The sequence below is a fragment of the Zea mays genome, chromosome 1 (assembly GCF_902167145.1).
Source record: "Zea mays cultivar B73 chromosome 1, Zm-B73-REFERENCE-NAM-5.0, whole genome shotgun sequence".
NCBI classification, from domain to species: Eukaryota; Viridiplantae; Streptophyta; class Magnoliopsida; order Poales; family Poaceae; genus Zea; species Zea mays.
In genome coordinates, this window is record NC_050096.1 from 176,905,493 (window position 1) to 176,925,361 (window position 19,869).

Genomic DNA, 19,869 nt, shown 5'->3' on the forward strand with positions numbered 1-19,869 from the left:
TCCACTGGTAGGTATGGATTTACCCCATACACATAACACATGTGGGTATGTGTCACCCATACCCACAAAAATTAAGCACTATCAAAATAATATATTGTACGAATATCAAGTATATCCATCTAAATATTATTACAAAAATTCTAGCATCATTCAATCATCCATTCAACATCACCACATATAATTGGATAAAGTGGCAACAATTGGATAGTACCACAATTACATGGTCGTCGAATAGTTGTTAAGCCTTCTATGACATTATTGCTCAAAAGGTTGTTAAATAGTCAAAAGAAGATGGATGATTGTAGCCTAGGTTTATGTTTTTAGGTCAAGTTTATACTGGTTATTTTATATCCACGAGCTAACGGGTATGGATGACGACAAAACGTTCTCATACCCGTTTAACCATTGGCAGAAGATTTTGCCCAATAAAAACCACATAAGTAGAATATTTAGCATATACATATATATATATAGTTTAGGTATTAGGAGCCCTGAGCTCTCTCTAACTAGAGAAAGCCCTGACCACCACACGCCCATTTGGGCTGACCTGACCCACATCCGCCCCCGTTCTCAGCTAACGGACCTGGTCAACCCGACCCCCACCGAACGCCTCCAAACCCTCACATGCACATCGGCACCCAAAAACCTAACCTCTCATTGCCACTGACCCCGCTAGCCGCCTCATCCTCCCATCACCAGCCCGCTGCCTCTCCCACGGATCTGGGCTCCCAGAACCTGCATCCCGCATCGTCCTCGCGTGCTGGCCCTCTGATCTGTGCGCCTGCATGCGGTCTGATCCCCATGGCAGGGCCCCGACCACAAGGATCCCGATGGTGGACAACCGCTGTTGCACTTTCCTGGAGATCCTGATGACGATGGTCGCTGCTGCACCTTCCTGGAGATCCTCCTTTCCATCATCCTCCCGCCGCTCGTCATCTTCGTTTGATTCGGCTGCTGTAGTGTAAGCCCTCTTCCCGACTTCCCCTCACATCGGGCCCCCCCATGATTCGTTCCTATGTGCACACGCCTCTTGGCCTAGAAGCGCTCGTCGATTTCTAGCTAGTTGTTTCCATAACTCATTTGCCACATTGTCCCGCGTGTCTGTCTGCTTAGCTTCGGTCTCGGTTTTAGTAGGCGAATCGTTCGATCTCAAGCTATTGTGAAGGTGTTGGATCTGAATTCTCAAGTATAAGAGCGTCAAACAATTAACTGCCACCAAATCTTGTGCCAGCTAGCAGGACAGCGGTGGATTATTTCCATGGCATCTTCTCTATGCTAGACGCAAGTCCTGGTGCTTCTAGTTGTTTTTGTCTTAAATAAAGATGCTAATATGCATGTGGCTATGTGAGGTCTATTGCATCCGATTTAGTGCTGCACATTTAAGTAATGTTGATGATTGATTCAAGCAATTTTTTACTTGGCCTTTATATTCTAGATTATGTAACCGGTTGAAACTAAGAGATACATGATGATTCGCTAAATCATAAATATATTTATATTGCATAATATGCTACCTAAGGCCTTAGTGCCTATCCTTAACAAATATTTTTTATACTTGATTCTATTGTGTAGGTATTTATGGCTGTAAGACAGGCCGTTCAACGAGCACCTCATTATCTAGAGTCTCAATTTAAATGGCTTGATTTCTAAAGTCCAATTAGATTTCCAGTCAGCAATCACATATTAACTACACAAGCAAAGTGCAAAGATATATTATGTTCTTTTTTTGAAACAAGTTATTTCTTACAATACCCTTTTCATTGTGTTCTTTTCATTGTATTTTGGCTTCATCTGTCATGTCATGTTGTGGGTCTGGCTAGCTTCAATCCTGCTTTTCCTTTTTCAGTTTTGCCTTTTCCAGTGGTAATACTTGGCAGAGAAATCATGAGCCAAGCGCAAACCTTCTGCAAGACCTGGTAACGTATTTTAGGGTCTAGAAACAGGCGACGATAGTTTACGCCTTGTTTTTTTAAACCAATCTAGCCCTGGATTAGCAATGATTTTTTATGCAGCTCTTGTTTGTTACGACTACTCATGGCACCATTTATGCATACATCTGAACTATTTATGTTGTTGATATGTTTCTAGTGTGGCAATGATTTTTTACATATAGATGCTTACCAAAAGTTCAAAATCTCTCCGGTCAGTAGCAGTAGAAGCAACACACCCAATTTGTCATGAGTTGCGTCAGAAGGGTTTGGTGAGGTGTCACTTTTGGTGTACCTCACCGAGCAAAAATTAGGGGAATGTTAATATAGCTGATCTATTTATGCGAACCAAGACAAGAATCACAAAATTTACACTTAATTTGTGAACATCATTAGTAGTTTTGTAGACATTAAACCTGTGAAATATAAAATACCTTCAATGTTTTGTAGACATTGTTGTCCTTATTTGAAAACTTGCTCATTCTACTTCGTTAGCTTTTCGATTATTGCATTCATGTCAAATGTCACTCAAAATATTGCTGCTATTTTTGGAATGAAGCCTTTTGCCCAATTATGGCTTGCCCATGAGCATTTGTACAAGATTATGTATCTTACCTTTCCATCTAATTTAATACAATATGAGTGAGGCATGTCTGGGTAGGTGGGATTTGGATCCATATTTGTCAACTACACTACCTGTGATCAACATTACTCACCGTCATATACGACAGTACAAATGAACTAGCTTGAGATCATTCATATTTCCCTAATTCCAAATAATGTTGACTGGAGAGATTTTTTCTTTTGGTAATCTAATCTTCTAACTCAAGTTTGCATTCAGTTTAGACTATAGGTTATGTTAGTCATAACAAGATGGAAAAGATAATCATATTAATAAGGAAAGATCATATTAACAGTTCATATTACGTTTGCAGATATGGACCTCGGTGGTTTTCTCCATATTAGGGAAGCTGTTAGAGTCCTTTCTACTCATTTTTATGCTAACAGTGGTGTTATTGTGAAAAAGAGTCTTGCGTGTATGTACCATATGGTTAGTAACACATCAATTTATTTGGTCCCGTTTGTTTACAATCTCGCATAATTCAACATCCTTTTGTTTAAATCAATATCCACATACTATACTAGTTCCTGGGTACCGCCTCATCGGCAATAAGAAGCATCGATTTATCAATTGTACTTATTCATATTCTGAAAATAGAGGTCATTTGTACCTTTTTGTCATTTGTTCTGTAGATGGTTAGGGTTTAGGGTGTAGGGTTGCCTTTTTCACCAATTTATGACATCCATTGATATGTTTTACGCCAGTTTACGACATTTATTGATGTGTTTTGCGACAACCTCATGCATGGCATTTGCCATTATGAAATAGATCGACGATTTGCGCTAAATTCATACCCATTTACGTTGTGCCGTTTTGGTTCATGTTTTACATTAAAATCCGCCTGAGCCAGAACTTGCGCATGATCGTACGCGTGCGATTTTCACGCAGTAATTTAGGCCTCATTCATCGTTACGAAATAGATCAATGATTTATGCTATTTTGGTTCACGTTTTATGCTGAAATCTACTCGAGTCAGAACCCGTGTACGAGCGGACGCGCGAGATTTTTACGCCGTAATTTCTGGGTCCCATTCGCCGTTACGAAATATATATACAATTTACGCTAAAATTCGTAATCATTTACGCTGTTTTGGTTCCTGTTTTACACTAAAATCTGTCCGAGTCAGAACTCGATCATGATGGGACGCGTGAGATTTTTACACCATAATTTTCGGGCCGTATTCGCCGTTTCGAAACAGATCTGCGATTTACGCCAAAATTCGTAATCATTTACGTTGTTTTGGTTCATGTTTTACGCTAAAATCTGTCCGACTCAGAACCCGTGCACGATGGGACGCGCGAGATTTTTTACGCCGTAATTTTTGGACCACATTCACCGTTTCAAAACAGATCTACGATTTACGCTAAAATTCATAATCATTTACGCTGTTTTGGTTCATGTTTTACGCTAAAATCTGTCCGAGTAAGAACTCGTGCCCGATAGGATGCATGCTGGTACGGGACGTGGCTATAACTGGTTGGGGCTTTCTGGTACTAATGGAAGCCATGGGCTTCCATTACCACCTATATCCCTGGACTATCGGGTACTCATTACCATCTACTAGAATACGGAGCGCCCTTACGGGCGCCTTATCCAAATAACTGGGTGTTCTAGAAGAATTTAATTAACTATTTTTCATAATAGACTTGAGCAGGAATAAACAATAGGCATAAATCCAAAGCTAATAAATGCACCTTTAAGTGATGAAGAATGCATGAGAGACAACTTTGAATAAGTATTTTGGGATCTAAAAACATAAAGATATATAGTTTTTTCTAAAAAATCAGTAATCAAAGATATAAATATTTGCATGAAATTAACATGCCCGCTAAACACCTCTTCCCTTATAGTAACATCCATCTCCCTCCACCACACACCTGGAGACCGACATTGCTGCAACCCTCCGAGGATGAGTGCAGGCAACCATGAATGAAAAGGCCACCGCCAACTCCAGATAACCAGAGATGTTCCTGACAAGAAAAAAACAATCATTAATAAGAAAAGAAGCAATTATCAAGAATAAGTTCAACAGATTGGTACCTATGCCACTATTCCTCTTCGTCCTCCATCGGTGTCTCGTTGCTACCTTCCACAACATCCTCCTCCATGGCATTGCCATTATCGTGCTCATCAGCTGGAAGGTCGGAGTCGATCTCCGTCTGCTCCTCATCTTCCTCATCCACGTTCCCATACGCCTGAGAGCTCACCACATGGCCTTGCAAGTACTTGTGCTTCAAATTGCCTGTCACAGTTCAGAATCCACAAAGCGGACGGAGGGGCATTAGAGCAGGAAGTAGGCACAACTCCGTGTGCTGGTATGGTAGCTTACGTAACCACTCAGGTCTAGGTTGACATGCCAACTTGCAGTTTGTGCATGACTACTACGCACGGTGCTGAAGAAACCGTGGATGAGATTGCATAATAATTTACCCATCTGGAATTCCTTCTCGGCGGAGCAGCTGTGTAGCAGCGCCTTGACCTGAAACAAGAATCGCTCCATGGATCTCTTCGCGGGGGTACTTTGCTTGTGATCATTGTCCGCTTGTTACCCTGCACAATATCGCAGGCACACTGCCGTAAGCACGGAGCACAATGCTCATGGTATCGACGTTGTACACAGAATCATCCGATGTACCTTAGCATCTGAACATATGGATTGGATTATTCTTGTTCCTTTCTGGAGTTGTTTTAGCTGTATTAGCATAATTTCATCAGCGACACTGACCAGCCATTGTAATTCAACGGTGATACCAAAAGGAACATGACTAACCCTTACCATTTTAACTATGGTGTCATTATGTTGCTTGAAATGTCTCTCTAGAAAGTTGAAGGCTGCAAAAGGCAAATAGTAAATTGAACATTTTATTTTGTCAAAGGTCAAGACCCTAAATACACCAAAATTGGTGTTACCAACTGAATGTTTTTTTCTCGAACACGCAAAGAAAAAGGATGGTATTTACAATGACCTAACACACCACACACACACAGAATGTTGAAAGGTTAAAGGCTTGTATACATGATGAACTTATAGAACCTCAATTCTTCACCTTTCAGAAATGTGTCAATAAATTTCCCCCCATGTTTAACTGCCATTGCATGCATAGAAACCTATAATTTAAGAGTAGTGTAAGTAGTGTCTCCTTCATCCAGAAGCCCAGCACTTAAACAACCGCACAAGGTACTGTTTGCGGGATTTGAGTTTGAGACACTATGGTGCAACTAACCTTTTCGTGGGACTTGCACATTCCTATTAGAGAGACAAATGCATCCACTGATTTCTGAATCTCTTGAAGAATAGTATCAACTGATCCTCTAGCCTTCAGTGCTTGTTTGATCTAGATTAGGATGGAAATTACTCAAACATCAGGCAGTGCTACAGTTTAGATTAGAGGACACAACGATAGGGGAAAAAGGAGCAATTCTAGCGCATATATGCCGATTTAAATTGCTCACCGTCTTGTTTAAACTCCCTGTGTTCTCCTCGTGCTGTATTAGTGACCAAAATGTTAGACGACAAGACAAGCATGGCATATTTCATAAATGCATCAAACACCATACTTACAAGCACACGGTACCAAGAGGTAATAGTGGAGGAACACAATGTTGGAAAACCATACGATACATCTTGGTTATCTTTTGTTTTGAGCAAAGGTTCCTTAAAACATGGAATAAGAACCTATAAGGAGTATTCTAAGGCAAAAAAAGGATCATGTAGTTCATATCTACAACTATATGCTAAATGAGATGTCTCTTAGAGCATCACTCGAGAAGAAGAGATGGCCCACCTTAGGCAATTCACGACCTATCTCAGCAAGTAGATCTGAAGTAGAGTCACTATTCCAGAGGTATATTTGCAATATCTTCTGTATAAGATCACCCTGAGAGACAACAAAATAGGGAACATATTAGTAGCTACAAGCTTATCACCTATCAGCTAGCACATTAAAAAGGTAGTTGGAAGGAACTTAAGCTTACTTTACTCTGCCATCCTTTTCCAGCATCTTCGCTAGGGAAATCGGCACTGAGCAGCTTATGAGCTGAGTATCCAAGACGCTTTCGTAGAAAGGGAATGATTGCTTTGGAGCATCCCATGTGTATATTTTTCCCATTTGGTTCCCCAGATTTGTCTAACAACACAACAACAGAATTTACAATTGATTGTATAGTAATTAACACATCAGAAGACAGAAGGTATGAAAATGAGGACACTGCAAAAAAAATAGTGCACTAAAATTAGGTAAAAAAAGGTTGCATAATGTCCAAGCACTGTGTGCACAAATAGCTAGTTACCTAGATCCATAATATCCTCCAATATTTTACATGCTCCACAATACAGGTAATCAACATTGCAAGGAGCAAGAGATGGTTGGAACTCGGAAAGAACATCATCAAAATTTTCAGTTGGCTGTAAAGTCTGCAAAAGTTGCTTCAGAATTGACATGTTTGGTTGATTCAACAGATCAGGAATGCCAAGTAACTGCAAAAGGCACCAGACTTGTTAGCATTAGCAGCTTCAGTTTCTAGATCTCGTCTATTTTCAGATAAAAGAAAATACATCAATAGAACAACCTTCCTGTAGCAGCCAAGAATCTCCTTGCATACAACAGTCATAATTGATGACTTGGAGACAACCACATATGGTATGTCTGGGTTGCCAGCAGAAGATGAATGTGAACTCCAGTCATCTGAACAACTCTCTAATTCTGAAGAGTAGTAAGCTTATCATGTTACCAATCGAAAGCAAAGACACTCAATGAAGGATTATATGAAATGTGGATATTGTTTTTCTCAAGCAACGCAGGAAAGTTGTGTGTCATTTCACTAAGAAGAAAAGATCCATAAAGGAGGGGGGGGGTAATCCCTCCCAGCACATACAACCCCTACCATTAAGAAACCGACTCAGCCCACTAATTATTAATTCAAACACTGTAAAAGTAACAGGAAGCAGAAATTATGGAATAGACGGTTACCATCTTTGATCATTGAAACTGCTCCATCCAGATGCTTCCTTAAAACTAAGAATAGTGGCTGGATTTTGTCAAGAAAATCTTGTGTACTTTTATGGCAATGAGTAGGAGTATATTTTGCTTTATAAGTACTAAGAAAAGGCTTGATTGAAGGATTCAGATTATCTAATTTGTTATGCAGATCACGGAGAAGATATAGATATGTTGGTAGCTGCGTGACGAAACAGCCAGACGTTAATAATGTAACCATATTTTAGCAGCAATTATATAATAGGAATGAAGTACCTCAGTTTGAAGGTAAGAAGATGAACCTTGACACTTGAAAGGGAATTAGGCTTACACCTATTTCCTAATTGATTTTGGTGGTTGAATTGCCCAACACAAATAATTGGACTAACTAGTTTGCTCTAGTCTATAAGTTCTACAGGTGCCAAAGGTTCACAATAAGCCAATAAAAAGACCAAGAAAAGGGTTCAAACAAAGAGAGCAAGGGACAACCGAAGTGTACCCTGGTCTGGCACACCGGACTATGTCCGGTGCACCAGGGGACTCCAAGCTAAACTTCGCACCTTCGGGAATTCTCAGAGGCGCTTCGCTATAATTCACCGGACTGTCCGGTGTACCACCGGACAATGTTCGGTGCCTCAAGGGAGAGCAACTCTGAACCCGCCAGCTTCGGATTTCCGCTCCGCTAAAATTCACCGGACATGTCCGGTGCACACCGGACTGTCTGGTGAGCCAGCGGAGCAATGGCTACTTCGCGCGCAACGGTCGACTGCAACACATTAAATGTGCGCCTGCACGCGCAGAGGTCAGAGCACGCGCGGGTGGCACACCGGACAGTCTACAGGACTTGTCCGGTGCGCCACCGGACAGCCAGGTGGGCCCACAAGACAGAGCTCCAATGGTCGAACCCTAACGGTCGGGTGACGTGGCTCGCACACCAGACACTGTCCGGTGGCGCACCGGACTGTCCGGTGCGCCCGTCGACAGCAGCCTTCACCAAACGGCTAGTTTGGTGGTTGGGGTTATAAATACCCCCAACCACCCCACATTCAAGTCATCCAAGTTTCCACCCTTCAACTACTTACAAGAGCTCTAACATTCAATACAAGACACACCAAAGAGATCAAATCCTCTCCCAACTCCACACAAAGCGTCAGTGATTAGAGAGAGTGATTTGTCGTGTTCATTTGAGCTCTTGCGCTTGGATCGCTTCTTTTCTTTCTCATTCTTTCTTGAGATCAAACTCACTTGTAATTGAGGCAAGAGACACCAATCGTGTGGTGGTCCTTGCGGGAACTTCGTGTTCCATTTGTTTGAGAAGAAGAAGCTCACTCGGTCCGAGGGACCGTTTGAGAGAGGGAAAGGGTTGAAAGAGACCCTGTCTTTGTGACCACCTCAACGGGGAGTAGGTTCGCAAGAACCGAACCTCGGTAAAACAAATCCGTGTGTCACACTCTTTATTCGCTTGCGATTTGTTTTGCGCCATCTCTCTCGGACTCATTATTATTTCTAACGCTAACTCGGCTTGTAGTTGTGATTAACTTTGTAAATTTCAGTTTCGCCCTATTCACCCCCCTCTAGGCGACTTTCAATTGGTATCGGAGCCCGGTGCTTCATTAGAGCTTAACCGCTCGAAGTGATGTCGGGAGATCACGCCAAGAAGGAGATGGAGACCGGCGACAAGCCCACTACAAGCCACGGGAAGGCTTCATCGGAAGAGTCCCGCAACAAAGGGAAAGGGAAGAAAAAGAAATCCTCTTCCCACAAGTCGCATCGGAGTGGCGACAAGAAAAAGAAGATGAGGAAGGTGGTCTACTACGAGACCGATACTTCATCGCCTTCCACCTCCGGCTCCGACGCACCGTCCATTACTTCTAAGCGCCATGAGCGCAAGAAGTTTAGTAAGATCCCCCTACGCTATCCTCGCATTACTAAACATACGCCTTTACTTTCCGTCCCATTAGGCAAACCACCAAGGTTTGATGGTGAAGATTATGCTAGGTGGAGTGATTTAATGCGATTTCACCTAACCTCACTCCACAAAAGTATATGGGATGTTGTTGAGTTTGGTGTACAGGTACCATCCGTAGGGGATGAAGATTATGATGAGGACGAAGTGACCCAAATTCAACACTTCAACTCCCAAGCCTCAACTATACTCCTCGCCTCTCTAAGTCGAGAGGAGTATAATAAGGTGCAAGGGTTGAAAGGTGCCAAGGAGATTTGGGACACGCTAAAGACCACGCACGAAGGAGACGAGGTGACCAAAATCACCAAGCGGGAAACGATCGAGGGGGAGCTCGGTCGTTTCCGACTTCGCCAAGGGGAGGAGCCACAAGACATGTACAACCGGCTCAAGACCTTGGTGAACCAAGTGCGCAACCTCGGGAGCAAAAAATGGGATGACCACGAAATGGTTAAGGTTATTCTTAGATCACTTGTTTTCCTTAACCCTACTCAAGTTCAATTAATTCGTGGCAATCCTAGATATACACTAATGACTCCCGAGGAAGTAATCGGGAATTTTGTGAGCTTTGAATTGATGATCAAAGGCTCAAAGAAGATCAACGAGCTTGACAGTCCCTGCACGTCCGAAGCTCAACCGGTCGCATTTAAGGCGACGGAGGAGAGGAAGGAGGAGTCTACATCGAATAGAACACCTATCGACGCCTCCAAGCTCGACAACGAGGAAATGGCACTCATCATCAAGAGCTTCCGCCAAATCCTCAAGCAAAGGAGGGGGAAAGACTACAAACCCCGCTCCAAGAAAGTGTGCTACAAATGTGGTAAGCCCGGTCATTTTATTGCAAAATGTCCTATTTCTAGTGACAGTGACAGGGGCGACGACAAGAAGGGGAGAAGGAAGGAGAAGAAGAAGTATTACAAGAAGAAGGGCGGCGATGCCCATGTTTGCCGGGAGTGGGACTCCGACGAGAGCTCCACCGACTCCTCCTCCGACGAGGATGCCGCGAACATCGCCGTCACCAAGGGACTTCTCTTCCCCAACGTCGGCCACAAGTGCCTCATGGCAAAGGACGACAAAAAGAAGAAGGTAAAATCAAAATCCTCCACTAAATATGAAACCTCTAGTGATGAGGATGATGCTAGCAATGAGGAGGATAACTTGCGCATTCTTTTTGCAAACCTAAACATGCAACAAAAAGAAAAGTTAAATGAATTAATTAGTGCCATCCATGAAAAGGATGACCTCTTGGATACCCAAGAGGACTTCCTGTTGTGGACTTGTTCTCAAATGCTATGAATCAAGAACAAGGCAACAAAAAATCTTAAATATCAAAGCCCTTCGTCTTTCAAATCATTATTTCCCTTCGGATATAACGAATTTAGGACGAAGGTCATGAAGGACTTACCTTCATGATCATGATAAAAGATGGAGATCATTCAAACAAAATACAGAAAGTAATATAATTTCTGTAAACATTATTATTAATCTATTTCCATTTATATTACTTGTGCAAACAATGATAAATTACAAATGTACCTTTGGCTTGAAGGAAAGAGAATACAGGCGTGACGCAAAAGTGAATGCCAAATCAGCGTGAACAGTACGAGAATACTGTTCATCTATTTATAGGCACGGGTCGCAGCCCATGCAAAATTACATTAATGCCCTTTACATTTATCAATAACTCTATAGTAATTCTTCGAGGTCTAGTTTGGCTTTTCATCTTTAAGTCGGTTTCCCCTTTCCCGCCGTGATGCCGAAACTCTTCTGCACATAGCTTCGTGATCATCTTATCCTTCATCGTGATCGCCGTCCCAGTCAAGCTTCGTCTTAACCATGCTTCTGTATACCCGCAACCTGATTCCGAAGATACCTGCTCGCATACTTAGAAAACATTGTCAAATCACGTTTTTGAGGACCTTCGGAAGCCGAAGGCCCCCAACACTTCCTAATCAAGGAAAACAAAAAGCATGTTAAGGTTAAAAATGCTTATGCTCTAGAAGCTGAAAAATGTGAAAAATTAACTAGTGAGCTAAGCACATGCCATGATGTTATCAACAACCTTAGAAATGAAAATGCTAGTTTAATTGCTAAGGTTGATTCAAATGCTTGTAACATTTCAATTCCCAATCTTAAAAATGATAATGTTGATTTACTTGCTAAGATTGAAGAATTAAATGTTACTCTTGCTAGCCTTAGAAATGAAAATGAAAAATTGCTTGCTAAGGCTAAAGAACTAGATGTTTGCAATGTTACAATTTCCGATCTTAGAGATAAAAATGATATATTGCGTGCTAAGATTGTTGAACTTAATTCTTGCAAACCCTCTACATCTACCACTGAGCATGCCACTATTTGCACTAGATGTAGAGATGTTGATGTTGATGCTATTCATGATCATATGGTATTAATTAAGCAACAAAATGATCATATAGCAAAATTAGATGCTAAAATTGCCGAGCATGAACATGGAAATGAAAATTTTAAATTTGCTCGTAGTATGCTTTATAGTGGGAGACGCCCTGGCATTAAGGATGGCATTGGCTTCCAAAAGGGGAACAATTTCAAAATTAATGCCCCTCCTAAAAGATTGTCTAATTTTGTTAAGGGCAAGGCTCCCATGCCTCAGGATAACGAGGGTTACATTTTATACCCTGCCGGTTATCCTGAGAGCAAAATTAGGAGAATTCATTCTAGGAAGTCTCACTCTGGCCCTAATCATGCTTTTATGTATAAGGGTGAGACATCTAGCTCTAGGCAACCAACCCGTGCTAAGTTGCCTAAGAAGAAAACTCCTACTGCATCAAATGATCATAGTATTTCATTTAAAACTTTTGATGCTTCTTATGTGTTAACTAACAAATCCGGCAAAGTAGTTGCCAAATATGTTGGGGGCAAACACAAGGGATCAAAGACTTGTGTTTGGGTACCCAAAGTTCTTGTGTCTAATGCCAAAGGACCCAAAACCATTTGGGTACCTAAACTCAAGAACTAAACTTGTTTTGTAGGTTTATGCATCCGGGGGCTCAAGTTGGATCATCGATAGCGGGTGCACAAACCACATGACAGGGGAGAATAAGATGTTCTCCTCCTACGAGAAAAACCAAGATCCCCAAAGAGCGATCACATTCGGGGATGGAAATCAAGGTTTGGTCAAAGGATTGGGTAAAATTGCTATATCTCCTGACCATTCAATCTCTAATGTTTTTCTTGTAGATTCTTTAGATTACAATTTGCTTTCCGTTTCACAATTATGTCAAATGGGCTACAACTATATTTTTACTGATGTAGGTGTCACTGTCTTTAGAAGAAGTGATGATTCAATAGCATTTAAGGGAGTGTTAGAGGGTCAGCTATACTTGGTAGATTTTGATAGAGCTGAACTCGACACTTGCTTAATTGCTAAGACTAACATGGGTTGGCTCTGGCACCGCCAACTAGCCCATGTTGGGATGAAGAATCTTCATAAACTTCTAAAGGGAGAGCACATTTTAGGATTAACAAATGTTCATTTTGAGAAAGACAGGATTTGTAGCGCATGCCAAGCAGGGAAGCAAGTTGGTGTTCATCATCCACACAAGAACATCATGACGACTGACAGGCCACTGGAGCTCCTACACATGGACCTATTCGGCCCGATAGCTTATATAAGCATCGGCGGGAGTAAGTACTATCTAGTTATTGTGGATGATTATTCTCGCTTCACTTGGGTGTTCTTTTACAGGAAAAATCTCATACCCAAGAGACCTTAAAGGGATTCTTGAGATGGGCTCAAAATGAGTTCGGCTTAAGGATCAAGAAAATTAGAAGTGACAACGGGACGAAGTTCAAGAACTCACAAATTGAAGGCTTCCTTGAGGAGGAGGGCATCAAGCATGAGTTCTCTTCTCCCTACACCCCACAACAAAATGGTGTAGTGGAGAGGAAGAATAGAACTCTATTGGACATGGCAAGAACCATGCTTGATGAGTACAAGACTTCGGATCAGTTTTGGGCTGAGGCGGTCAACACCGCCTGCTACGCCATCAACCGATTGTATCTACACCGAATCCTCAAAAAGACATCATACGAACTCCTAACCGGTAAAAAGCTCAATATTTCATATTTTAGGGTCTTTGGTAGCAAATGCTTTATCCTTGTCAAAAGAGGTAGAAAATCTAAATTTGCTCCTAAGACTGTAGAAGGCTTTTTACTAGGATATGATTCAAACACAAGGGCATATAGAGTCTTTAACAAGTCCTCTGGACAAGTTGAAGTTTCTTGTGATGTTGTGTTTGATGAGACTAACGGCCCTCAAGTAGAGCAAGTTGATCTTGATGAGATAGGTGATGAAGAGGCTCCGTGCATCGCGCTAAGGAACATGTCCATTAGGGATGTGTGTCCTAAGGAATCCGAAGAGCCTCCAAATGCACAAGATCAACCACCCTCCTCCACGCAAGCATCTCCACCAACTCAAAATGAGGATGAGGCTCAAGTTGATGAAGAAGAAGATCAAAGAGATGAGCTACCTCAAGATGACGGCAATGATCAAGGGGGAGATGCAAATGATCAAGACAAGGAGGATGAAGAACCAAGACCGCCACACCCAAGAGTCCACCAAGCAATCCAACGAGATCACCCCGTCGACACCATCCTCGGCGACATCCATAAGGGGGTAACCACTAGATCTCGTGTTGCACATTTTTGTGAGCATTACTCTTTTGTTTCCTCTATTGAGCCACACAAGGTAGAGGAAGCACTACAAGATTCGGATTGGGTGGTGGCGATGCAAGAGGAGCTCAACAACTTCACTAGGAACGAGGTATGGCATTTAGTTCGACGTCCTAATCAAAATGTTGTAGGAACCAAGTGGGTCTTCCGCAACAAGCAAGATGAGCATGGTGTGGTGACAAGGAACAAAGCCCGACTTGTGGCCAAGGGATACTCCCAAGTCGAAGGTTTGGATTTTGGTGAAACCTATGCACCCGTAGCTAGGCTTGAGTCAATTCGTATATTATTAGCCTATGCTACTTACCATGGCTTCAAGCTTTACCAAATGGACGTGAAGAGTGCCTTCCGCAATGGACCAATCAAGGAAGAGGTCTATGTTGAGCAACCTCCCGACTTTGAAGACAGTGAGTATCCTAACCATGCCTATAGGCTCTCTAAGGCGCTTTATGGGCTCAAGCAAGCCCCAAGAGCATGGTATGAATGCCAAAGAGATTTCCTTATTGCTAATGGCTTCAAAGTCGGAAAAGCTGATCCTTTATTTACTAAAACTCTTGACAATGATTTGTTTGTATGCCAAATATATGTTGATGATATCATATTTGGGTCTACTAACGAATCTACATGTGAAGAATTTAGTAGGATCATGACATAGAAATTCGAGATTTCAATGATGGGGGAGTTGAAGTATTTATTAGGATTTCAAGTAAAGCAACTCCAAGAGGGCACCTTCATTAGCCAAACGAAGTATACTCAAGACATTCTAAGCAAGTTTGGAATGAAGGATGCCAAGCCCATCAAGACACCCATGGGAACCAATGGGCATCTCGACCTCGACACGGAAGGTAAATCCGTAGATCAAAAGGTATACCGGTCGATGATAGGTTCACTACTCTATTTATGTGCATCTCGACCGGACATTATGCTTTCCGTATGCATGTGTGCAAGATTCCAAGCCGACCCTAAGGAAGCTCACCTTACGGCCGTAAAACAAATCTTGAGATATTTGGCTTATACTCCTAAATTTGGGCTTTGGTATCCTAGGGGATCCACCTTTGATTTAATTGGTTATTCGGATGCCGATTGGGCGGGGTGTAAGATTAATAGAAAGAGCACATCGGGGACTTGCCAGTTCTTGGGAAGATCCTTGGTGTCTTGGGCTTCAAAGAAGCAAAATTCCGTCGCTCTTTTTACCGCCGAAGCCGAGTATATTACCGCAGGTCATTGTTGCGCGCAATTACTTTGGATGAGGCAAACCCTTAGGGACTATGGTTACAAATTAACCAAAGTCCCTCTTCTATGTGATAATGAGAGTGCAATCTGCATGGCGGATAATCCCGTTGAGCACAGCCGCACTAAACACATAGCCATTCAGTATCATTTTCTAAGGGATCACCAACAAAAGGGAGATATCGAGATTGCATATATTAACACTAAAGATCAATTAGCCGACATCTTTACCAAGCCACTAGATGAACAAACTTTTAACAAACTTAGGCATGAGCTAAATATTCTTGATTCTAGGAATTTCTTTTGATGTCTTGCACACATAGCTCATAAATATATCTTTGATCATATCTCTTTTATATGCTATGGCTAATGTGTTTTCAAGTGAATTTCAAACCAAGTCATAGGTGTATTGAAAATGAATTAGAGTCTTCGGCGAAGACAAAGGCTTTCACTCCACTCCATAACTCATCCTTCGCCGTCGCTCCGAGCATTTCTCCAACTTTGGTATAATCTTCACTCCTATTTTGTTTACCAAAGGGGAGAAAGTAGTTCCAAGGGCTCTAATGATTCCGTTTTTGGCGATTTATGCCAAAGGGGGAGGGAGCACGAGCCCAAAGCAAAAGGACCGCACCACCACCAATTTCAAAAAAATTTAGTCTTTCAATTTGGTTTTAAAGGAGGATTTTCAAATTGGTATCTTATTTGTGATGTAATTTCAAATTGGTATACCCTCTTCAAAATTAACATCAAAACCCTCTTGAACACTAAGGGAGGAATTTATTGAGGGGAGTTTTGTTAAGTCAAAGGAAAAGCATTTGAAACAGGGGGAGAAAATTTCAAATCTTGAAAATGCTTCGCAAAATTTTATTCATTTACCTTTGACTATTTGCAAAAGGACTTTGAAAAGGATTTACACAAGAATTTGCAAAAACAAAACAAGTGGTGCAAAGCGTGGTCCAAAATGTTAAATAAGAAAGGAACAATCCATGCGTATCTTATAAGTATTTATATTGGCTCAATTCTAAGTAACCTTTGCACTTACATTATGCAAACTAGTTCAATTATGCACTTCTATACTTGCTTTGGTTTGTGTTGGCATCAATCACCAAAAAGGGGGAGATTGAAAGGGAATTAGGCTTACACCTATTTCCTAATTGATTTTGGTGGTTGAATTGCCCAACACAAATAATTGGACTAACTTGTTTGCTCTAGTCTATAAGTTCTACAGGTGCCAAAGGTTCACAATAAGCCAATAAAAAGACCAAGAAAAGGGTTCAAACAAAGAGAGCAAGGGACAACCGAAGTGTACCCTAGTCTAGCACACTGGACTGTCCGGTGTGCCACCAGACAGTGTCCGGTGCACCACCGGACAGTGTCTGGTGCACCAGGGGACTCCAAGCTAAACTTCGCACCTTCGGGAATTCTCAGAGGAGCTTCGCTATAATTCACTGCCTCAAGGGAGAGCAACTCTGAACCCGTCAGCTTCGGATTTCCGCTCCGCTAAAATTCACCAGACATGTCCGGTGCACACCAGACTATCCGGTGAGCCAGCGGAGCAACGACTACTTCGCGCGCAACGGTCGACTGCAACGCATTAAATGCGCGCCTGCGCGCGCAGAGGTCAGAGCACGCGCGGGTGGCACACCGGACAGTCTACAGGACTTGTCCGGTGCGCCACCGGACAGCCAGGCGGGCCCATAAGACAGAGCTCCAATGGTCGAACCCTAACGGCCGGGTGACGTGGCTGGCGCACCGGACACTGTCCGGTGGCGCACCGGACAGTCCGGTGCGCCCGTCGACAGCAGCCTTCACCAAACGGCTAGTTTGGTGGTTGGGGTTATAAATACCCCCAACCACCCCACATTCAAGTCATCCAAGTTTCCACCCTCCAACTACTTACAAGAGCTCTAGCATTCAATACAAGACACACCAAAGAGATCAAATCCTCTCCCAACTCCACACAAAGCGTCAGTGATTAGAGAGAGTGATTTGTCGTGTTCATTTGAGATCTTGCGCTTGGATCGCTTCTTTTCTTTCTCATTCTTTCTTGAGATCAAACTCACTTGTAATTGAGGCAAGAGACACCAATCATGTGGTGGTCCTTGCGGGAACTTCGTGTTCCATTTGTTTGAGAAGAAGAAGCTCACTCGGTCCGAGGGACCGTTTGAGAGAGGGAAAGGGTTGAAAGAGACCCGGTCTTTGTGACCACCTCAACGGGGAGTAGGTTCGCAAGAACCGAACCTCGGTAAAACAAATCCGTGTGTCACACTCTTTATTCGCTTGCGATTTGTTTTGCGCCCTCTCTCTCGGACTCATTATTATTTCTAACGCTAACCCGGCTTGTAGTTGTGGTTAACTTTGTAAATTTCAGTTTTGCCCTATTCACCCCCCTCTAGGCGACTTTCAACACTGCAAAAAAAACATACCAATTGTTGGCAATTAAGATAGGAAGAAAAGGTTTCATGATCCACTGGTCAATTTAAACTGAAGAAATCCATACCTCTGAGTAGTTCAACAAAGACAAGCACGTTGCACAGATAGTTCTGAATTTGTATCTTTGTATATCTAGTTTAACTGGTGCTGCCATTAAATCTATAAGCCCAAGTTCACCAGGATCAGTAGCATCTTGTTCAATATCCTTTGACATCATTTCACTTGATGATGGTTGTGAAGAAGCTTTATTTGCTGCATGACTGACTGTTACTCCTGCTCTTTTGAAAGCATCCAGTATTGTAGGTTGCTTGAGTTTATCATCAGGATTCACTTTTTCTGAGACTTTGCCCTTGCAACCCTTCTGTCTTTTGCTGGAAGCACCATTTATGCTCTCCTCTCCCATGTTCTTTGGAATGTTGAATTTGCTGGTGCTTGCTAATCCAGAGCAATCCCCAAGATATCGCAACTCAGGTAAAGATAATGGATAATCTTTGAGAAATGCATTCAGCAAGCCTTCAAGTAATCTGAATTGCACAAATTTATATTTACTCATATAGGCATATGCCATACATGAATACATAAACATATCTCATGTCACAAAACCCAAACTACATTTTTTAACGTTTTTATATTATAAACATCCCATTCAAGCAACCAGCGGCCAGGTAAAGAAAATAATTGATATAAAAAGTTTGGAATCTACTAACTTCTCAGATTTATATTAATCAACTGGACAATACTGATGCAAATTTACTACTCAGTCCCGCACACTTGGAGTCAGAAATAAGAACACTACAAAGCTTTCGGTGCCTAGGGTCCAGGAATGGTGATGGCAGACCAAACATCCAATGGACAAGGACCTAAATGGTTCTATTCCATTTACAGATGTTTTCTAAAATGGGGCTAACTATGAATGTGATCATTATCAGTATAAAAGCACAATAATGATGGGTGTACACCCACATCAGATTTCTTAGACGCTTCAGAAGTTTTACTGCTGTCTCGTCCCTTGCTTTCTGTGAAACATTACCAACCCTACTTTCAACCTGTGTGCCGAAAGCATTGAGCTGCAGGCGAGCTGGAGGGTGGTTGTGCAGCCACGCCCGAGGAGGGGAAGCAACTACCACATCTGTGTCATGGATAAGGGAGGTGGAGGCATCAGGGAGGGAGGGGCTCCAAGTGAAGGTTGGGAGATTTTAGGTAGGAAGAAGAGTGTGCCTTATGTGCTTGGGAAGGCTGGTGAAAGGGGGAAAGGTACAACGCCGAAGGATGACGAGCGCCGCCATTTTTCTGAGGTACAAGTTGTACCCGGCGGCGGCCATCGCGTTGGGGTCTCCCACGCTGGCGAACCTAGCGAGACCTCCTTCGCCCACCCGACGGCTCCCAAGCGAGCTCTCGAATCTCTTGTGGCCTCCATGGCCAGAGCATCATGGTGGGGAATAGGAGAGCAGGGATGGAGGCGGGGAGTGGCGGGGCTGCGAGTTCTTGGCCAGGGTTGGGAGCAGCCGAAGACCGGTGGACGCGACCGAGGTTCAAAAGCGAGTTGGAGAAAGTCCTCGGGTCCGAAACACAGCGCACGCGTCGGCGCGCTCGCGCCACCGTACGCGGGAAGCACAGAGAGGGCTTCAAAACGGGTCAGGTTTTAATAGAAAAGACTAGAAAAAGAAAGCGCCCTATCGGGCGCTGTATCAGGCATATTGAGATCAGGAAATATAACGTGTACAGTACGAAAATAAGTGACAAATTCAGACATACGAATTTAGCATTAGCATGTTTGCTGCATGATCGCAAGGACATGGACAGTATGAAATCAATTACATATTTTGGTGATCAAAAGATGTCAGTTATCCAAGTAACTAAACAATACAATTTGCGGCTAGAAAATTCTAAGAACCAGATTAACCTACTAGTGGGCGTAAGCAGAGCAGCCACTGCACCTGGGAACTGCAGTAAGATATTTACATACAGAGATCAAGTTGCGTTGGCTAGCACGAGAAGGGAGGAAGGTCC

The 19,869-nt window shown here is 42.7% G+C and overlaps 3 protein-coding genes and 1 long non-coding RNA gene across 5 annotated transcripts; 1 reads left to right on the forward strand and 3 right to left on the reverse strand.

Annotated features, from left to right (window-relative positions):
- The first annotated feature begins 625 nt into the window (after window positions 1-625).
- Window positions 626-3,066, forward strand: LOC109943703 (uncharacterized). Of its 2 annotated transcripts, XM_020547199.2 has the most exons (3): window positions 626-961; window positions 1,847-1,916; window positions 2,864-3,066. In XM_020547199.2, exons 1-3 carry the CDS (start codon window positions 786-788, stop codon window positions 2,948-2,950), a joined length of 333 nt encoding a protein of 110 aa, XP_020402788.1. In that variant the 5' UTR covers window positions 626-785; the 3' UTR covers window positions 2,951-3,066. The 2 variants fall into 2 exon arrangements, 1 of the variants encoding a protein (XP_020402788.1); XR_002749742.1 differs by lacking the exon at window positions 1,847-1,916.
- Window positions 3,067-4,598: 1,532 nt separating this feature from the next.
- Window positions 4,599-6,203, reverse strand: LOC111589926 (uncharacterized). The gene is made up of 8 exons (XM_023300811.2): window positions 6,113-6,203; window positions 6,004-6,036; window positions 5,775-5,885; window positions 5,598-5,658; window positions 5,327-5,382; window positions 5,186-5,242; window positions 4,981-5,100; window positions 4,599-4,781 (listed from the first exon to the last, which is right to left on the reverse strand). The coding sequence occupies exons 3-8, from the start codon at window positions 5,793-5,795 to the stop codon at window positions 4,599-4,601; spliced, it is 498 nt and encodes a 165-aa protein (XP_023156579.2). The 5' UTR covers window positions 5,796-5,885; window positions 6,004-6,036; window positions 6,113-6,203.
- Window positions 6,204-6,278: 75 nt separating this feature from the next.
- LOC118473093 (uncharacterized) lies at window positions 6,279-7,437 on the reverse strand. Its single transcript, XM_035961662.1, has 5 exons — window positions 7,422-7,437; window positions 7,120-7,268; window positions 6,841-7,027; window positions 6,526-6,758; window positions 6,279-6,428 (listed from the first exon to the last, which is right to left on the reverse strand). The coding sequence occupies exons 1-5, from the start codon at window positions 7,435-7,437 to the stop codon at window positions 6,279-6,281; spliced, it is 735 nt and encodes a 244-aa protein (XP_035817555.1).
- Window positions 7,438-7,447: 10 nt separating this feature from the next.
- On the reverse strand, window positions 7,448-18,063 carry LOC103645067 (uncharacterized). The gene is made up of 3 exons (XR_004855389.1): window positions 17,927-18,063; window positions 7,803-7,835; window positions 7,448-7,728 (listed from the first exon to the last, which is right to left on the reverse strand). It is a non-coding gene; the product is annotated as an uncharacterized lncRNA (long non-coding RNA).
- Between the last annotated feature and the right edge of the window lie 1,806 nt (window positions 18,064-19,869).